The sequence below is a fragment of the Rousettus aegyptiacus genome, unplaced genomic scaffold, assembly GCF_014176215.1.
Source record: "Rousettus aegyptiacus isolate mRouAeg1 unplaced genomic scaffold, mRouAeg1.p scaffold_m13_p_3, whole genome shotgun sequence".
Classification (NCBI taxonomy): domain Eukaryota; kingdom Metazoa; phylum Chordata; class Mammalia; order Chiroptera; family Pteropodidae; genus Rousettus; species Rousettus aegyptiacus.
Window position 1 is genome coordinate 46178565 of NW_023416306.1, and position 20732 is coordinate 46199296.

At 39.9% G+C, this 20732-nt stretch overlaps 1 protein-coding gene across 5 annotated transcripts in view; it reads left to right on the top strand.

The window, feature by feature from the left end:
- Positions 1 to 20732, top strand: part of DOCK8 (dedicator of cytokinesis 8) — a 197879-nt gene that overhangs the window by 118538 nt on the left and 58609 nt on the right. For all 5 annotated transcript variants that reach the window (XM_036217987.1, XM_036217990.1, XM_036217988.1 and 2 more), the window contains 10 exons: positions 629 to 767; positions 1420 to 1521; positions 4440 to 4535; positions 5224 to 5458; positions 7119 to 7283; positions 8431 to 8600; positions 11354 to 11449; positions 14438 to 14533; positions 18659 to 18808; positions 20525 to 20638. In XM_036217987.1, coding sequence (XP_036073880.1) covers positions 629 to 767; positions 1420 to 1521; positions 4440 to 4535; positions 5224 to 5458; positions 7119 to 7283; positions 8431 to 8600; positions 11354 to 11449; positions 14438 to 14533; positions 18659 to 18808; positions 20525 to 20638 — 1363 coding nt within the window. The remainder of the gene's footprint in view (positions 1 to 628; positions 768 to 1419; positions 1522 to 4439; positions 4536 to 5223; positions 5459 to 7118; positions 7284 to 8430; positions 8601 to 11353; positions 11450 to 14437; positions 14534 to 18658; positions 18809 to 20524; positions 20639 to 20732) is intronic.

Here is a 20732-nt window from a genome sequence, read left to right on the forward strand (position 1 = left end):
ATTGAGTTACAAAATAAGGTCTAAACTATTATTCACATTTCACAGGTAGGGTAGAAAAATCTGTACAGGGTCAAACAGACTTGGGTTTGTTGCTGGCCTGATAATCTTGACCCATGTAAGTTTTTCCTCTGAACCCATTTCCTGGGTTAGATTGAGGAGTAAATGAGTAATATACATGAAACCCTTGGAAAAGTATCTGGGATTTCATAATTCAGTAAAATCAGGTTCTTTTCCCTTCCTGCATCATACATGTGTTTCTTCAAAATCCTTTGGTATGCCTAGCTCTGTTCTTTGGCTAGAAATAGAAAAGGAGGCCACAGCAGGACTCTGAACCTCCTCCCTTTTTCAAATTAAGTTGCTGGATTTTTCCACTGAGTGTGGAAATTCCCCCCAATCCCACCTGTAACAAAGCCTTTAGCTTGTGAATGTTCTTATGTAAGTGAAGCATGTCTAGTTACACAGCTTGGCCTCAAGGACTTCCAGCTTAGGAGCAGAATGATGTAAAATAAAAAGCAAAACACAAAACAGGCAAATTCTCAGGAGCAAAGATCCATTGTGTTACAGTTTATAGTCAGAGAAGTCATCATTCTTGCTAAAAGTTATTTGTGTACAATGTCTTTTGAAACAGATCTCCTGACTTCTATGAAGAAGTGAAAATTAAGCTCCCTGCTAAGCTCACAGTAAATCACCACCTCCTGTTCACCTTCTATCATATCAGCTGTCAGCAGAAGCAAGGAGCCTCTGTAGAAAGTCTCCTGGGATACTCAGTAAGTCATTTTCAACTTGCTAATTCACACTGCTGTTCTTGGTGCATCCAAGGTCCCTGCAGAGATAAACAACTAAATTCTATTCACTTGCTTTTATCCTGTCAGAAGTAACAGAACGTGCCAAACTAGATTATAGCAAAGAGCAGAGATGAGTTGACTGAGCAAATGACAGAGTTCAGGAATAGAAAACTAGTGGGTGATAGATATTGGAAGAACGCTCATTTATTTATTTATTTTTTAAAAAGCATTGCAATATTGATTATTTCCAAATTTTATATATATGTTTCATATATAAAACTTTTTAAAGATATAAATAATATATGAAAATATTTTTTAAAAAATATATAAAACTTTATATTTCCTTTAAAAATATAAAAGTTAAACATGGATGTTGTTCAGGCACTCACAAACATTGGCTTTAAAGAAAAATGCTACTATTTTGGCTCCGAAAGCAGTAAATCATTGATATTACCATCTCAGGAGCTCTCAGAGAATTTAAAATGCAAAGAAGTTGACAGAAATTACTGCCAAAAAGAGTCCTGGTCAATATCTAATCATTGTTTAGTTGCATTTGATTATCGTGAGCTAGATAAATTGCCAGAATTATATGCTGTAATAAATACCATTTTATTCTTTACGTCATCTGTTTTAGTGGCTGCCAATTCTCTTAAATGAACGTCTTCAAACTGGATCCTATTGTCTCCCAGTTGCCTTGGAAAAGCTGCCACCCAACTACTCCATGCATTCTGCAGAGGTAAGCAGCAAGCTGGCCATCAACTGTTCTTTGGCCAGCCGTGGTCTCAGATCACCTTCCCAGATCCATTTCCTAGTCCTTTAAACATGATCTAGGATGCTTAGTATGTTTTTGAGACAAGTCATCCATCAGCACATGGTGTTTTCTGAGAGCACATGGTTATAAGCACATGGGGAAAATAATTGGCCATGAAACCTCATTCATTTAGACATCACCAATTCAGAATGTTTAGTAGGTGCAACCTGTGCCTGAAGCAGCATCACCTTAAGCCATCTACAACAAAGAGATTCATAGAATAATGTAGTCTGAAAGGGGAGGCAAACAGAGCCTATTTGTGTTAACAACTGCTGCCAGCATGAATCCTTATATAAGGTTCCCAGGTCAGATTCAATAAGTTTTTCCTCTGGGTCAGTTGTCACAGTCCACAGGTAGATGATTAGGTTTGCATTTCTCTAAATATTCCAGTGCCAATAATCTTCCCTCCTGTTGTTTCCTGTACTGCCTCTTGCCCATCCTCTTGCTGCAATATACCCATTAAAAGGGAGCCCATGGACCCTCCGTTCTGACTGACCCAGCACCAGTTCTCATCTCCTCGGTCTGGTTGAAGCAAGTTCCAGATATCATATCATTTACTTATAAATATTTTAGTTTGTACCTTAAAAGATAAAGGCTCTTTTTCAAAACCATCACAATGCCGTTGTTATACCTTAAAATTAATAATTCTTTAGTATCTTCAAATATCCAGTCAGTGATCAAAATTCCAATTATCTCATAAATGTCATATTTTTATTTAGAGTTGCTTGTTCAAATCAAGATCCAAATAAGGTCTATGCATTGCTATTGGTTGACGTGTCTTTTAAGACTCTTTTAATCTACAGATCCCCTTCAATCTCTTTTTATTTTCCTTGCAACTCATAAGTTGAAGAATTTCCCAGAAATTTTATTTTAGCTCCAAGCTTTACAGTCAACTTTCTTCCCTACTCTACCTACCCATCTCGTATCCTCAGGCTATTTCGTTTTTCTTTTATTTCCTTTTTTTCCTCTGTATAGAGAAGCTTTTTTTGCCCTGGGCCACAGGCTTGTGCCTGGCTTTAGACCAAAACTGCTCTCTCCAGAGCCACCTGAGAGCAACCTGAGTATGTTCACAGACATTCGCTAATTATGCTTTATGATTTGGACACACAGTTCCCTTCTGATGCCTTTAAAACCACCTTTTCATCATTGAGCTGCTCATTCTAATTTCCTAGAACCCTCAATTATCTTCTTACTGCTATAGAACAAACCTGGGTTTTGGAGACAAAGAAATGTTGATCCAAAATCCAGACTCTGCCACTCCCTAGCTGTATGAACATGAGTGAACTGTTTATCCTTGCTTCATCTCAAAGATGAAATCTAGCCTATACCTGCCTGTAAGGTTGCTGTGGACATTAAACTAGATAATGCATATCCAGCAACAAACTCTGTGCTTAAGTAAATATTCGTTCCTTTTTTTCTACTTGCCCTAAGCTCTATTTATAGATAGACCCTCAGCACTCCTAATATCCTTTAGACCTGTACTGTCTAATACAATTGCCACCAACCACATGTGGCTATTAAAATGCAGCTAGTCCCAACTGAGCTGTGCTGTAACTGTAAAATACAAACCGGATTTCAACATTTAGTAGAGAAGAAAGAATGTAAAATTATCTCATTCATAATTTTTATATTGATTACATACATATTAAAGCAGTAATTTTCAAATTATGTTGTATTAAATGAAATAGTGTTAAAATTATTATCATATGCTCCTTTTAAATTTTTGAAATGTGGCTACTAGAAACTTTCAAGTGACATTAAGTATGGCTGACATTATGTTTTTAGTGGGCAGTGTTACTTTAGATCATAGATGGCAAACTCCACTGTCCCCCAGGAGCTGTACTTGTTAATAATGAGTGCCAAGTCCTGGTGGAATTTGTTCACGCTGGAGATTGCTCATCAAAGGTCACAGCTGCTCCTCCACTCCACAGATCGGTGCAGTTCTGGGATGCAAGCCCAATTTCTTCATATCTTCCAGTTCACAAAAGAATTAGAAAAACAGGCCTTCCTATGAAATTTTCTGACTTTTAAGTGTTGACAACTAATTCAAAAAGTTTCCAGTGCTTGGGACTATGATCCAGCTTTGGACCCCAGTTTGCGACTGACTCTGTCTTAGATAGTTCCGAAAGTCCCAACCCCATACACACACCCTACCCTTGAAAATACAGCATGTTTCCATCCATTAAAATGCAAGAGATGCGAAACCTGCACTCACAGGGCTGTGTCAGGCTCGGCTTTCCTCACCCAATGCTGTCTAGTGTCTCTAGAGGGAGAGAATTCCATGGGAATTTAAGGCAAGAAATGGTCACTAAGGACTACAGAGCTATTGATACAGAAAAGGTATGAAATATGAATCATCTTTAAAAATTAAAGCAGGAGCCTAGCAGGACTGCTACTTGGAAATATTTTGTTTAAAGAGGATAATTAAAGGCACTCAAAAGCATGAAAATTTTATGTTGTGTAAAGGTACTTTACAACTTGTCCTGACATTCCTGCCGAATAGGGAAATCACTGACATGGTACTTTCTTTCATTTCCTAGATAAGGATTATCAATGCTGGATGGGAGCTAAAAGACAGATTACTCAGTTCAAACCCCTCCTTTCAGCATGAGAAAATGAAGGCCCAGGGAGTTTAACTGACTTGTCAAAGTAAAAATGACTAGTTCAGTGTAGGACTGAATTTGAACCCAGGGTTCCTAACTCCAAGGCCAGTTATATTAGTTTTCCAGGGAGTTGTACATCTATGTAACTCTCACAGTTACAGTCAAGTTGCTTCCCTCTGTTCATTAGTAATCAGAAAAGGGGATTGAATTGCTTATCTTCTTTTTTTTTCTTTAACACAGAAAGTCCCTTTACAGAATCCTCCCATTAAGTGGGCTGAAGGACACAAGGGAGTATTTAATATTGAGGTGCAAGCCGTTTCTTCTGTTCACACCCAGGTAAGGAACATCAAGGTCTACTTCACATCAGAGCCAGAAGGCTGATAACCAAGATGGGGGTGCAGCAGAAAACCCTCTGAGGACAGTTCAATAAAGATCAATAAACTCTTTGTGCATGCGTGAAACGAAAATGACCTTTAATTCTTTATGGGGACTTATAAGCATATTCAGGTTTTATTTGTTATTTAAATGGAAAGGCCTTATAAAAAAGTTTAACATGTAAGTGAAAGAACCCAGTACCTGCATTGTCGGCTGAGGAATTGTGTGGGGAAACTTCATCTGATGTCTCGATCTCATTTCCCTCTGTAGTTCTACCACTTAGCCAGCCTTTTTTATCCACTTCTACATTCCCTCCTTTTCTTGCCACTGTTTGAGTTTTGCATCTGCGGAGACCCCTTTTTTTGTTGTGTAATGTTCACCCGGTGTACTTGCCTCTGCTTACAGAATATGTTGGAGTCCAGAGTATTTTCTTCTCCAGTTAAAAATTATTGGGAGATTTTGTGCATATCACTCTACAAAGCAATTCATAATGTTGGTGTGAAATATTTCTCCATGTCTTAGAACTTTGGTCTGAAACCTTGAATAAGAGGTTCTGTCTGTAAGAAGCTATTGGATTGTGTTTGTGAATCCCCGGGTGAACATTGATGGGATAAGACCCATGAGGCCTGTTGTCTGTCTGCCTTCCCAGGACAACCACCTGGAGAAGTTCTTCACCCTCTGCCACTCCCTGGAGAGCCAGGTGACCTTCCCCATCCGAGTGCTGGATCAGAGGATCAGTGAGACTGCGCTGGAGCACGAGCTGAAGCTCAGCATCATCTGCCTCAACTCTTCCCGCTTGGAGCCCCTCGTGCTCTTCCTGCACCTGGTGCTCGACAAGCTCTTCCAGCTGTTGGTGCAGCCCATGGTCATCGCCGGCCAGACAGGTAGGGGCCTGTGGGGCTGGGAGGGGCCAGGAGGAGGCAGGCAGGGCCTCGTGTTAGGAAACATGACTTTCCAGAAATCTCGGGAGCAAGGTCAGTGTGATCTTCCTTTCTATTGACGATATGAGTCCAAAAGAGGCCAACCCCAGTTCTATTTTTCTCAGACTCCCTAGACGTTAAAAAAAAAAAAAAATTAAAATAGGATGCTTAAAATTATAGTTTTAAAAATAAAATATATCAAATGATTAGAGGCAGTCTTTTGATTTTATTCCTGGTAATTGATGGATTTCTTTTACTTATAAGATATTTTTGTTTCTTCGACCAACAAGGAAATATAATGTTTTATAAAATAAGACAACTCATCTTAAATAAAGGCAAGGAACTCTCTAAGTTGAAATGCAATGTGATCACTTTTTTACATTGAAATATAATGCATATATCATGAAATTTACTAAGATGTACAATTCAGTGGTTTTTAATATTTTGACAAGGTCATGCAACTCTCACTATGATCCAATTCCAGCATATTCTCATTAGCCCCAAATGAAACCCCATAGTTACTCCCCACTCACCCTTCCTCTCAGCCTCTGGCAACCAGTCGTCTATTTTCTGTCTTACAGTATATTTAAATGCTTGCTTTTTAACAAATTAATACTAACTACAACGTGTAAAACTTCAGTCGGAAACAATGTCATATAAGACGTGTGTCCCTTGGTTTTCCTGATTCCTGCAGGAGTATACTGGCTGCCGTGGGGCATTTTTGTCTGACATTGTTTTCAGCTGGGCTTATCTTACCACCACAAACAGCCAAAGAACCTTGTGATTTGGTGTCACGTAAGCGCTGTGCTGAGTGGTGTCAGAGGCTTTGTGAGGAGATGGGATTGTGCCAACCGTGGGAGTGTTAGTGCGTTTCCACGAGGAGCAGCAAGGAGGGCATTCTAGGTGAGGTCAACAGCATGAGCAAAATCTCAGAGATGAGAAGGCATGTGACGAGGACAACACCATCAGTGCCTCATTTTTAGGGAAGTTGAATTTGAGAAGAAGAGCGTCCAGTGTTGGCTAAATAGGGTGGAGCCAAACTGTGGAGGGCTTAAGCTCCAGAACGAGGGCACACATGTGGTAAATCGAACCCTCTGTAAAGGTCCACTGTAGGGAATGACATTAATACACATACATTTTAAATTAATCTGTACACCAAGAATCTGTGTTGTGCAACAGCGCATCTCAAATCATAGTGCGTATGAGAATCACCGGGGCATCTTGTTAAAATGCAGATTCTTACTCAGTGGGTCTGGGGAGGGGCTGAGATTCTGCTTTTCTACCACACTCCCATAAGATGGTGACAATGTCAGGACAGATTTCACTGAGTAGCGCCAGTTCACATCATGGTTTAGAGAGGAGAGACTGTCTCGTCTTTGTTGGGAAAAACCACAGTTCTGGCGAGAGAAGGAAGATGAGGGAGGAAATGTGAAGTCATTGGCGGGAGGCAGAGGCGGCATGCTGGAGCTTCCTAAAACACTCACTCGGCCCCAGGCCATCGTCTTAACCAGCCTAGTTCCTTTGATCAGTGATAAGGTCTCCTGTCACTGCCCCAGAGAACGTTCTACCTCAGGTTCATTAAGGACCAACTGTGAAGCTGTCCATTTTTATCTTGGTTCCTCAGCCAACTTCTCCCAGTTTGCCTTCGAGTCTGTGGGGGCCATCGCCAATAGTCTGCACAATAGCAAGGACCTGGGCAAGGACCAGCACGGGAGGAACTGCCTGCTGGCCTCCTACGTGCACTACGTCTTCCGCCTGCCGGAGGTGCAAAGAGACTTCTCGAAATCAGGTAGCGTTGCCTCGAGCGTGGGTGTCTGGTGGACAGGGCATCTAGCCACAGAATTCAAAATAAAATAAAAAGCCCGAAGGTTGAATTTTATTTTTCAGAATGACACAAAACTGACATGAATATTAAAATTAAAAGTCTATTTCTGGATTTTTCTCTCTTTCTTCCTGCTTCCTTCTTTTTATACTCTAAGCAGTTGCTTTTTCTGCCTGTTTAATAATACTCACTGGTCTTTACTCAATTTGTAATTTCTGCTTCAGTTAGGATCTCTTTTTGGAAAATATGGAGAAATGACAACAGATGACTGGAATTCTAGGATAATTATGATAAAGAAAATAACATGTATTCTATAGTAGCAATAAGCAGTGGTTCCTAAATTTTTCATTATGAAAATCCTTTTCTAATTTCCCTCAAACTAAACTTTTGAATAATAATAATTCATTTCTCTGGTGTTAATTATTTACATAGGTAATAATCAAACAGAACTTCTGGTTGGCATGATTAAAAAAAGTAGCATCAACAAGTTCACAAAGGTCCAGGCCCTAACGAAGGAACGTGGCATTTTTTTTTTAGTCCATGCAACCTCATTTCAAGTAAACCTGCAATATTGATTTTTTAAAAAATATTGGTAACATATCATAGATACATAATCACTTTGGAAGACAGGTAAATACTTAAAGGTGAAAAACCTCAATAATGTAGTATGTACTTATCCTCGTAAGATGATTCCTTGGATTCTGAAATCTCAGAAAACCTTACTGTATCCCTTATAAAATAGTCGGCATTCAAATATTAATAAATTAAAAAGTCTGTATTTCCAGCTTGTCTTGAGAAACTCTGGTAGCCCTGTAGGCTGTTTCTGCATGACAACAATAGGCTGGAGCTGAGTAGCAGCCCCTGCCTTTAGATGAGGTACAGTGTTTCCAGAGTACCACTTCCCTCACCACTACCCTACCCCCTATCTACCTATCCCCAAAACATTGCCTCCCTGGCCTCCCCTAGGCGTTTGATAAGAAAACCCTAATCCCAAGACCTAATCTAGTTGGTTTCCATTCCACTATCTATCCTATCCCTCTTCAGTTTCTTCTCAAGCGCAGTAAGTGACTCTGACCCCCTTTCTGTTGACATGTCTGTACCTGGTGGGGCGCAGGCGGCCCCTCTGCCCTCCCTGACCCTCGCTACCACACGTATGGACGCACATCTGCTGCCGCCGTGAGTTCGAAGCTGCTACAGGCCCGGGTAATGAGCAGCAGCAACCCCGACCTTGCGGGAACACATTCTGCAGCCGACGAGGAAGTTAAGAACATCATGTCTTCCAAGGTAGGGAAGATGCCAAACTCTGGAAAGTGAGGTGGGCTTTTTTGTTCTTAGCTAACACTTGGAGAAACAACACAAAATCAAGCACTATTGCTGTCTACTGTGTTGGTCAAATGCTTTAATGCTCAGCATTAGAGTTATTAATGTTCTTTTTTTTTTTTGCAGCAATTGGGAACATTCTGAAAGATGCATAGGCAAGCATAGCATTTGGGGATCTGCTCAGAGTTAGCTACTGTGGTAGGAAGTATTTAGGGCATAGCTGGTTTAGCTGCAGAGAGTCAAGGAATATCATGAATTTTATGTTCAAGGAGAAAAATTTAACTTCAGCTTTTTTTGATGCCTAGAAAGGTGGGGGTTTTTGTTTGTTCTGTTTCGTTTTTCATATCTGTCTTTTTCATTCATTAATATCCATAGATTGGTTATCCCATAATCCCATGATCCCAAAGAACAAAGCCAAATTTTATAAGTAAATAAAAACTGAGATCCTGAAAGGGTTGGTAACTTGCCCTATATATTTTTTTCTGCCACAAATTCTTTGCTTTCTCTTGATAAACTTTTTATTTTATAATAGTTTTAGGTTTATAGAATTATTATAAATATAGTTCAAAAAGTTTTTGTATGCCACATACCCAGTTTCCCTGTCACTAACATTTTACATTAGAATGGTATATTTGTCACAGTTAATAAACCAATATTGATGTTATTATTATTATTAACTAAAGTTCATATTTATTTATACTTTCTCAGTTTTTGTTCTAATGTACTTTTTCTGTTCCAGGATCGCTTACAGGTGACCACATTCTATTTTGTAATCATGTCGCATTAGGCTCCTCTTAGCTGTGACGGTTTCTTAGATTTTCCTTGTTGTCTATGACCTTGACAATTTTGAGGAGTATTGATTGGTCAGGTATTTTGTAGAATGTCTCTCATTTGAAATTTTTAAAAAATCATGTTGTAATTCATATACCATAAAATACATCCTCTTTAAAGTGTACAATTCAATCTTATTGTTTTTTTTCTTACAAAGCTACCATGAATTCTTAGTCTGAATTTTCTTTCCAGTTATCTGTGACCTCAAAGTGGGTAAACTTAGAGTAATATCATCTCCCCCGATTAAAGTAAAGCAAACTCTCTGGGTTTTGATACAGTTTCTCATTCAAAATCTACCCACTTGAGACAGTCTCTTGTAAGAGAGGGAAGGAATATGGACACCGGGGTTAGGTTGGCTCTGACACCAGCCAGCCATGTGGTCGTGGACAAGGCAGTTTCTGCCCTGGGCCTTATAGTTCTTATCTCTGCAGAGGTTCTGAACCCTGGCTGAACTCGTGAATTGTTTATGCATTTTGGAAAATACTGGATCTGCTCCTATTGATTCTGGTGATCTAGAGGTTGCACTGTAGGAAACTGTTGATAGTCTGTCCTTTTTGATTCACAAACTAAACCCAGGGAGGTGCTGAAGCTAGCTCGTACCAGTTTCTTAGAGCCAATTGTTAAATTTGTAGAATTTTTTGAACCAGTTGTTAAACACAGACGTTATGTAAAAAAAAAAAAAAAAAAAAAAAAAAAAAAAAAAAAAAAAAACCAAAAAAACAACTAAGTTATATTAAAAACAAAGGTAACCTAAATGCAATGTGATAACCTGGATTGTACCTTAGCACAAAAATGAGACATTAGTGGAAAAGCCAGTGAAATCCAAATCAAGTTGTGGTTCAGTTAATAGTAATGCGCCGGTGTTAATTTCTTATTTTGGCAAACGTACCACAGTTATGTAAGATATTAACATTAAGGGGAAACTGGGTGAAGGCTATATGAGAACTCCCTGTGCCACCTTTGCAACTTGTCCTTAAATCTAGAATTATTCCGCGCTAAAAAGGCAGTACTCAAACCTTATCTTTTCCTAATTATTCTACTATATTTTACTATTATCCATGTTCTTGAGGTTATTTTTCTCTGTTGCGTCTGTTTGGTGGAAATACTATAGAACGGCTTACTACTGCACATCTCTTCTCAACATTATGTTCAATGACGTCCTGTTAACTTGAAATCAGCCATGATGGAAGCAGTTACAGCATAGAAAGTAGCAAATGCTACAAGTCAGCCCCTTCCTGCAAGAGCTGGTTGTGAAATATTTGCCAGTACACTGTGGTTCAACCTCATAGCTAAGGTTCCTTTAAGGAATATCAACTTCTGATTGCCCGAGTTAAAAGTAGTCTACAGTTATTATTATTGACAGCCTTGATCATAATGGTTTTCTTGAATAAAAGTGAAATTATTAAATTCCTATGTGGACTGGGTCAAGAATTTTCTAATTGTTTTGTAGCGAGGGGAGACAATTTGGTCCAAAGTGGTTTTTGACCATTTCTTAAATAGTGTTTAGGAGGCTAGGTACAGTACCCTAGTAACCCACAGAGAGGCACTGTTCCCACACATTTTTTTCTGCTCTCCAATAAAGTCACAGACCCAGAATGTTTTAGAGACTATTGAGCACCCCCATCACACTTAACTAGGTTTTCATTCCAGGTTACTACACAGCAAACTGTTGACAGTGGTTATCTCAGGAGCAAGTAAAGTTAGGTGTGACTTCACATTTTTTGCTTTGCTTCGTGTTTGTTTATGACAAGTGTTTTACCTTTGTAACCAGAGAAAAGCAGAAAACGTTAAAAATGAATTTTGAGGTTGTGATTTCCAGGCCACAGTCTCATCTTTCCAGTCAACCACTATTGGTTGACTGTTGAGTCATGGTTTTTGTATTTCAGATGGCTGATCGCAACTGCAACCGGATGTCTTACTATAGCTCTGGCAATAATGATGTTCCAAGTGCAACCGGAACCCCAAGGCCAGCCAGCAAAAAGGTACTCAGAGGGCAGCATGAGGATAATTTGCCCGTGTCTTGTTCTCGCCCTTCATATACACACTTTTGGGGCCCTTACCCCCCATTTTTTTGACCACATAATTACCTGTTAACTCAGTGGTTCTCCAACTTACCCTGCATTAGCATCAGCTAGTAGCTTGTTAAAACTGATTGCTGGACCTTATTCCCAGAGTTCCTGATTCAGTAGATCTGAAGTGGGGCCCAAGAATTTGCATTTCCAACAAGCTCCCAGCTGATGCTAATCCAGGGACCATACTTGGAGAACCACTGCATTAGCTTCTTTTTAATAGAATGTGAACTGGGGACAGTTCATTCTCAAAAAAAGTGAATAGCAATAATTAGGTATCATTTATTCCAATACTACACATATCACAGGAAGATGAAATGCTTCCTCGTAATTCTTTCTAACCAGCCTTATCTATTAATACAGAGACTACAAGCTATCAAACTGCTCACCAGCACTTCTTATGTTAATGCAATTCTCCAACCATAGTCACAGCCTGTGTGGTCTAAGCAGTGGGGGCAGGAAAGCTGTCTTTCTCAAGTTTTCTCCTCTGCTAGGCACAGAAGAGTCTCACCATGATAGTCAGTCACTACTTAAGTTAAGGTCTTGAATGTCTTTCAAGACCCCTATTAAAATGGATGTCATTTGCAGCTGCTGACACCACAGGGGGATGCATATTAAATAGGCAAGGAGGGAATAAACCTCAGGGTAGCTCACTTTGGGGCGGGCAAGGGCAGGATTCAGCATGGGGAGGCCCTGCCGGGGCTGGTACAACAGGCTGCAGTAATCAGGCACCGTAAATCTGAGGGGGTACCAGGAGGTAACTGTAAAATAAGTGAAAGGAGATATGGTTAGGTGAATTACAATTTTCACTTACTCTAAAACTTAGTTTCAGGCTTTGCAGTGACTGGTTGCCAGTGCCATTTTCTTTCTTAAAACCATGATTTGCCTACAACCTGACTACCTTTAGGCAGTGCCCAATTTCCTCTGGGCACAGTCATTTTTGGCTTTGCAATTGCTTTGTTTTAACATGGTTTCTGGTCATTTCCGTGACCAGAAGAGAATAATTTCATTTCAGAGGGAAGTTTAGTCAGTGTGTTTCCTTACCAGCTGAGCAAAGAGGGTTTAATAATGTTGTCCAGTAAGCAGCATAAATTACTTTAAGAAGCAGTTTATCCTTCTGTAATCTCTTCTTGCCATAAGACTCTGGCAGCCAAACTGACCTATTTTCCAGAGGTTACTTTTGAAGCTGGTGTTTCCTACAGTGGGAAGATCTGTGTGTAGCTAGGTTATATCATATACACACTTTGACCACCTGTTAGATTTTAACACTCAGCCTCATGCCTCTTTCAGATGGGAGAGCTTCATTTAAGACTCCCAACAGCAAACAAATGTGTTGACGTGTATTAAGATTATAAAGGTTTGACTCATCTGGCAGAATGAAGTGGAACCTAGCGACAAGTTTCAGCTTTCTCCAACACCAGTAACTGATCAGAGATATAAATAGTTAGAATCTCCAGATATCTGCACCTAGATTTTCCATCTCTCTCCTTTAGTTTAGCTGAGTAACTCAAATTTTAATGCACATAGGAATTAATAAATTGTATTGTATGCATACTGTACATTGTGGGTAATTTAAAGGTTGGTCAAGGGCAATCTTTGCTATAATCAATTTTTGCTTTAAGTGTTAAATTTAAAACTTACTTGCCAGGTAAGCCAGTACCCCAGGGTATAATATTAGGGTGTTGAAATAGTCTTAGCTTTCTTACCTACAGAAAAATGAAAAACTAGTTCATCTTTCTGTATTTTAGGTTGTGTGGTCATTAGATGAATAAAATCCATAGAAAATACCCAGACATCATTTTTGTCACTAGTTAGGGTGACCAGCCATCCATGTTTGCACAAGACTGAGGGGTCCCTGGAATGCAGAACTTTCTGTTTTAAGGCCAAGACAGCCTCAGGCAAACTGAGATGAGTTGGTTGCTCTACCTTTTGTCTTGAACTTCTTCCCCATCACAACTGTTGTCATACCATTAAAAGTACCCAGATAAAGTAGGGAATTGGCAAGGTACAAAATGTATACAAACTACTATCCGCTACATTGCTATTGAGCAGTCAGATGACTTGAAGAAAAGTGTGGACATAAAGTGGAGCTGAGGAACCTTCCAGCATCTTACCTTTAGGATGTAGGAATTTAGAAGTTGTAGATTCAGGCTGCTGCCACTAGGCCTTTTCATAAAGAGGATCTACTCATAATTCCAACCCATTATGTTTCCCACAAAGCCATAGTGGGATTATAAAAACAAGTATTGTCCAATCTGGAAGGAAGCTTAGATGCCATCTAAACTTGTTTTTCTCTAATTGAGGTCCCTGGCCCAGCAGCACCCACATCACCTACATCACCTGGAAACTTAGAAATGCAAATTCTCAGGTCCTGCCCCAGACTTACTGAATCAGAATCCTCAACTCAAGGTGTGAGCCTAACAGTCTGTGTCTTAAGAAGCCCTCCAGGGGATTCTGATGCACGTTCAAGTTAAAGAACTACTGCTACCAACCAATAGATTTCGTGGATAAGAAAACTGAGGGCAAAGGGAGGAAAGGCTTGCACGTGGTTACACAGAGGGTATGCTGCAGGAACTCAGAGGGAAAACCAGACAGGCCCAGTTCCAACGGGTACTCCAGAATGCTGATTCACCCCCATGCTGAGGCCATTCCTTCAATTATAGCCCTCTTGTGTGACACCACCACCAACCTTCTCCTACCTATCCAAACTATCCTGCAGTCTCAGGTTGTTTCAGCATTGACTTTGCCATCGCCTGTGGTCTAGCACATCTAGGACACAGGCATCAGCAACTAACAAGCTATTAAATTTGGTTTAAAAAAAAAGGTTGGTAAAAACAAAAAAGCATTGTCCTCACAGATTGTCATTGTGTGAATGTAATGTTTTTTGTGTTTGTCGTCTAGCATTTTCACGAGGAGCTTGCCCTGCAGATGGTGGTCAGCACTGGAATGGCAAGAGAAATGGTCTTCAAGTATGCCTGGTTCTTCTTTGAGCTCCTGGTGAGATTCTTGCATACTTATACCTATGCTCAATGGAACCTGAAAAACACATTGCAGAAAGGCAGTGAAGTGTCCCATATTAGGAACTGACATTTTATCTGCTGAGTCGCTCAAGCTGAAAACCAAGGATCATTCCTTAAAATATAATTCTCCCTCACTGCTCTACCCATCTTCCACCAAAACTTGATTCCACCCTAAAAATCTACCTCTAACCTCATTTCACCATCTTCACCAACTGCCACCTGATCAAGCCACCATCATCTCTCAGGCACCTCTTGCAATAACTTCCTCTTTCGCCTGCCTGTGTTCATCTTAGCCCTAGCCCACTCATTCTACACAGGGCTCCCAATACTAAACAGACAATTTCACTGTCCTCTATAAGCCCTTCAGTGATTTTCAGACTACTGGAAATAAAACACACATTTTTGTCATGGCCTACAAAGCCCTCATGTAATTCTGTTTACTTCCATCTCTAGATAATGCATAATTTTAAACTGAGTTCATCTTTCGTATTGCAAAATTTTAAAAAGGCAAGAAGCAAAAAACTAAATTCGATATTGTAGAATTTTACAGTCCCAAAGGAAAGCAGTATCTAAGTTTAAAGATGTATTATGTCATTGACTCACATACATGCATACGTATGTACATACAGTACCTACACACTTCACCTAATCATTCTTAGATATTGTTTAATCATTACATAAGCACTGCAGTTGTTAGACTGAAGAACCAAACACCTAGGATGGTGGTTCTCAAACTCCACCACGTGAGGATTCTGGTAGCAGCTCTAAAGGCTCTTTAATATGTCTTTGAAACTTCAGTGAAGTCTGTGAGAGAACGACGCTGAGTAGTTACCCCCATTGCACACAGTACCCCGAGGCTACGTAGGGATTTTTTTCAGCCAGTGAGGGACAGAGCCTCAATTCTGCAATGCTCTAGTCCAGGTTCCATTCCTCTGCCGTTTTGCCTCTCCGTGGAAGCTCAAAGTTGTGAAACATATCCTTCACCTAACATATTTTCCACATGCGAAACCTTTATATTCAGAAGTCAGCTTTAGTGCAGTGCTGCACTTATTATTTCATTCCCAATCAGAATGAACCAGCATTGCTAGGCCTGAGGGGCTCCACAGGGCATCTTGGAGCTCTCTTTCGAAGGCACATTCACATTCTCTGCAGGTGTAACGATGGCTCAGTCCTTCATATAATTCCAGTAACTACTGGTATCCCTGAAAAAAGGAAAAATAATAACATCTAAGATGTATTGTATAGCTTATTATGTTTGTGCCAGGCACCATTTTAAGCACTACTTCATTAAATCTTCAAACGACATTGAGGCAGGAGTTTTCTGTCATCTCCAGTTTATAGATGAGTTTGGGGGAAGGATGGTGACCATAAGGAGGAGTCTCCAGATTCACCACAAGCTTCATCATTGATGCTTTGCTGCCCCTAACTGCAGGAAGCTATGAACCATGGAAAAAGTGAAAATTGCTTTCAATCTTGCACATTTATTTATTAGGACCCAATGGGCCCAGGAGAGAAAGCAAAAGCAAAAGCTGGGTGTCCTCCTTCCCCCGAGGAGTCCCTTATACTAAACAGATGCAGTAGTTGCAGAGAAATGTGGCCCCTGCCAGAGCCACGCTGTAGCAAAAATAAGGGCAGTGGAGTAAATGAATACCAGGGCCTCTCTCTCCTCCACACACTGACCCCTGCCGGTGTCTCCCTTGGCCAGCTCCCGCCAGAAGCCCAAGGACAAGGAGGCCTGAGAGGTATAGTCCATGGAGATAAGCTTCTCAAGGTCTCAGAGACAGACAGAAAAGGGCAAGAAATGGATCCAAGGTCTAGGGTGGAGGCAAATGGAAACTGTTAGCCTCAACCAGAACTTTGCAAAGAAACTGGTTTCAAACTCAGACAGGGTGCCCAGTTCTCCATACATGGTTTGTGCATTTGCTTAATGGACACCCAGGAAGTTATTTAAAAACCAAAATGGGTTTCTCCCCCACCCCCAAAAAAAGCTTGAAGAGAAAGCCAGCCCTCTTTGGCTTAGCCAACAACCTGGGCAGTTTAACACTTCTCAGTTGTGTTAATGACCAAGCAGTAATGAACAACCACTTGGCAGTGGAGCTGTTGAACACAGTCCTTCGGTGAATTTTACACTTGCTAATGAATAAATCCCTGTGCTTCTAGAAACTACTGAGCCAGACTGTGGGGACTCAGAGGTAAATGGGTTACCTGATTTACTCAGGACATGAAATTATGCACCAAGGGGATCTTTAGAGGTGTCCCTGCTTTGAATGGGTCACAAATGCCAATATGGGGGCGGGGAGAATATCTTCCTGTCTCACCCCACCCTACAAATAATAGCCCAAGCATCCACTAATATTTCTACTGGGTGCTCCTCTCTGGAGTTCCAAAGGACACAGTAGCTGGCAAGTTGCTGACAGTCTGGAAAAAGGCCATCAGTTGGAAGTACAATATTGTGAGAATTATTTATTTGGTTGTAAGGTGGCCAGACTCAGCACGTGGGAGCCGAATACAACAGTGGGTTCCAAAAGCGTGGTGCCAGGGTAGGTTAGCTAGCAGAGAATCAGGATTAGGGTAGTCCCAAACAAAGAGGCCTTGTCTTCCCACATCCTCTGTTAGCACAGTGAGAGAGACACTTTTGTCAGACAAAAAGGGGGTCCAGCTCCCACCCATCATTCAGGCCCTCTCGCCAAGTGCATGAGACTCTATGGGGTACAGGCACATCTGTGTGTCCTGAACCAAGAAGGACACCACAGTGAAGAGAAACTATGGTTCTTACACTGGGCTTCAGGAGTTTAAATTCTTAGGTCTTTCTCAAGCTGGCTATGATATTATCTTGAAACATGAAACACATAAAGCCTGTCTGTCTGTTTTTCTCTTCTTAATTTACTTTTTCTTCTTTTTTAAAAATCTCTATGTCAGTGCTGATGAAAGTTGTCAGTCCTTCATTTTTAGAAACAGAAATCTGCCATTATGCATAAAAGTTCTTCCATATAGCTCTTGGGAATAGTGGTCATTTTTCCCCATACAACCATCTTTGTCCCCTCTTCTCCAAGCCTTGACTTAGGGGGTTACTTTCTAACAAATGTGGGCAGTTTAACTTCCAAGGCCATTTCTTTCTGTGGCAACTCTCTGAATAGCTTAGACACGTTCATGAAAATGACCTCAGAGGATAGGCATCCGACCATAAGAACTCCCGGTTGTTCCCATCAGGCTGGTCCTGATAGCTCCAAGCAACTTCCAACCGGGACAGGACATAATCTCAAACTGTATCAAAGAGAGTCGTTTGGACCCACAAATATCCTGCCTACAGAAAGAAGTCCAAAAAATAAAAATAATCCAGATTGTAAATTGTGCTACTCATTGAGCTGGTGATATTCTAGTCATAATACAATCATCAATTGACACACAGGCTTTTATTTTAATGTATATATTTTAGATATATAAACATATGTACTTTAAATATGTGTAAAACAACTTAGTATTATAGAACTCAAAACACAATTATTCCTAGAGGCAATGCTCCAAAAGGTGGTTAAGTTTCTAGTTAGCATACTATAGACTTGTTTCTGGAAAAACTGTGCTGCTGTTTCAGCTTGAAATCAAAATAAGAGGAACATTTCTCCTCATTACTCCTTACTGTAGTTTCGGAGACAGAAATGACTTCAACTTACATGAAAAACAGTATCGTACGCAAACTGTTCCTTTTTCTGTAATGTGTCGTGTGCTATGGCAGAGTGATGACTAAGTGGCTCTGGGAGCCCAGCCTACATCTGCCTTCCCCGACATAAGCAGTTGGGAAAAAAGGGAGTCTTATGACATGGTAGCTAAAGAATTAAGCTCCCTGACTTTGTCGGCAGCAAGAAGGAAGCCCCCTGACTTGGGGTCAAGAAGAGGACACCCTTCCCACCCCCTGCCACCATGGTAACCATTTGTGTGTCAGGAGCATTTTTGAGTCCAGAGCCTGCTTAGGCAACCACCAGTGCAGATAAAGTGTTAGAAAGTCTGTTGTTAATGAGCTTTTCTTTCAGCCTTTTCCTCTTTTCTACAGTGTACAAGCAGGTCACCAACTTCTATGTTGACATTTCCCCCATCTCCTCTGTAGGTGAAAAGCATGGCCCAGTATGTACATAACATGGACAAACGGGACAATTTTCGGAGGACTCGTTTTTCTGACCGTTTCAAAGATGACATAACGACTATTGTTAATGTGGTCACCTCGGAGATTGCAGCCCTTTTAGTAAAACCTCAGAAGGTAACTGAATCATTTTATTTTTTACTTTCTAAATTTTTTACCTCGAGGGTATGTTAATTTTATAATCAAAGAAAAATAAGCATCATCTTAAAAACAGTAATTTAAATATAACTACCTATACATGACAACTAAATGCTGTGTCTTATATTGGAGGGGACTCTGGAGTGGGACAGGGGGATTACTATAAAGAAATTATAATAGTTTAAATTATTGGATCAATGTAGAGATGAGAGAGAATTTTTTTATTCTTAGGAAATACTCCCTGACGTGTTATGGGGTAAATGAGCGTGATATTTGCAACCTACTCTCAAATAATTCAGAAAAAAAGTCATATATAGAGAGAGAATGATAAAGCTTATATGACAAAATGTAAAGTATTGATGAATCTGGCTAAAGGGTATGTAGGAAGGAGTTCTTTGTGCTTTTCTTACACTTTTTCTATAAGTTTAAATTTATTTCAAAATAGAAAGTTTAAGAACATATAAAATGAAATAAAGCAAAAATTTAAAAGGTTAACTAAAAAATTTGAGGCAGTGGTGATCATTATTAATGCCTTTGTTATTATGTAGAATTCATATAGTACCAAGGGCTCAGGAGGAGATTTCCATTTGGTTATTTCTTGTGGCAAACTTTATGAGAGCAGTAATAGAATCTGCATTTTGGCAGGCATGAAAAATGAGGCACAATAAGATTGATAAATTTTCCAAAAGTCACACAGCTATCAGCAAAACCACGACTGAAGATTCCAAGCTCAGAACATTCAGATGGTTACATAAACCACCCAGGAGTGGCCCATGTAGTAGAGTGAGGATTTGATACTCAGTGGTACTATGGAAACTTCTTAATCAGGTCTCCATTTGTGCTGGTGGCTGGTCAACTTGGTCTGAATTTGCAAACTGCACATCACGACAAGAGGAAAAATATTTTCAAGTTATAGTTTTAATAGAGTCAGAAGAAATTGTTTTATCATTCTGAGAATAAGAAACATGACCATGAAAAAGTGAATCCCTGAGTGCTCTGAAATGCTATAAAATCCTTCATAAATATGAGCCTGCAAAGTAATAAAAACAAAACCCTGGCCTCAATTCATGCAAGAGTTCACTCTACCATGTCTGACTATGACCTCTCTTGCTCTGGGGATGTTAAGTAGAGAAAAAAAATCCTTAGGTAAAAATGGATTATTTTATCCTGATTTGACCCTCTACAACAATCCTTACAAATTAAGAATCTGTCTCATTGAAGATAATAAATATATTTCAAGTTAGTTTTGCCAAAACAGTAGTTATCAGATTTAAATAAATTATGGTAGAACCATATGAAGAAATATGAGAAATATAAAAACTAGAATGTAGGAAATTGTCGGTAATATAATGTTAAATGAAAAAATCCAGGACCCAACTTTGTATATAGAGAATGAGCTCAATTACATACATATAAATATGCATGTAGGGAAAAAAAGACTGGAAGGAAATGTACCTAAATATCAACAGTAGTTAAAGAATTACTTGATTCAACCTAACACTCATGGCATTGGTTAAATTCTAAATTACATTTGCTACAGTTTTACAGGGCTACCTGCTTTGCCCAGTGTCTCCCAGAGAAACACTGATTGTAAAAATAGAACCTGCCTTTCCCAACTTTCCCACTGGGGACCTGGGAGTTTGTGACCAGTGTTTACCACAAAATGATTTCAGTGTTTGTATGTTTGTTTTCAAGGAAAATGAACTGGCAGAAAAAATCAACATCAGCCTGGCTTTCTTCTTGTATGACCTCCTCTCACTTATGGATCGTGGCTTTGTGTTTAATCTCATCAAACATTATTGCAACCAGGTGAGTGTTTCCTCAGACACAGCCATGTTGTTCCTGGTTCTTTATCGTCTGATATGATGCTCATTTCCATGGTATCCTCTCTTAGTCATTGCTG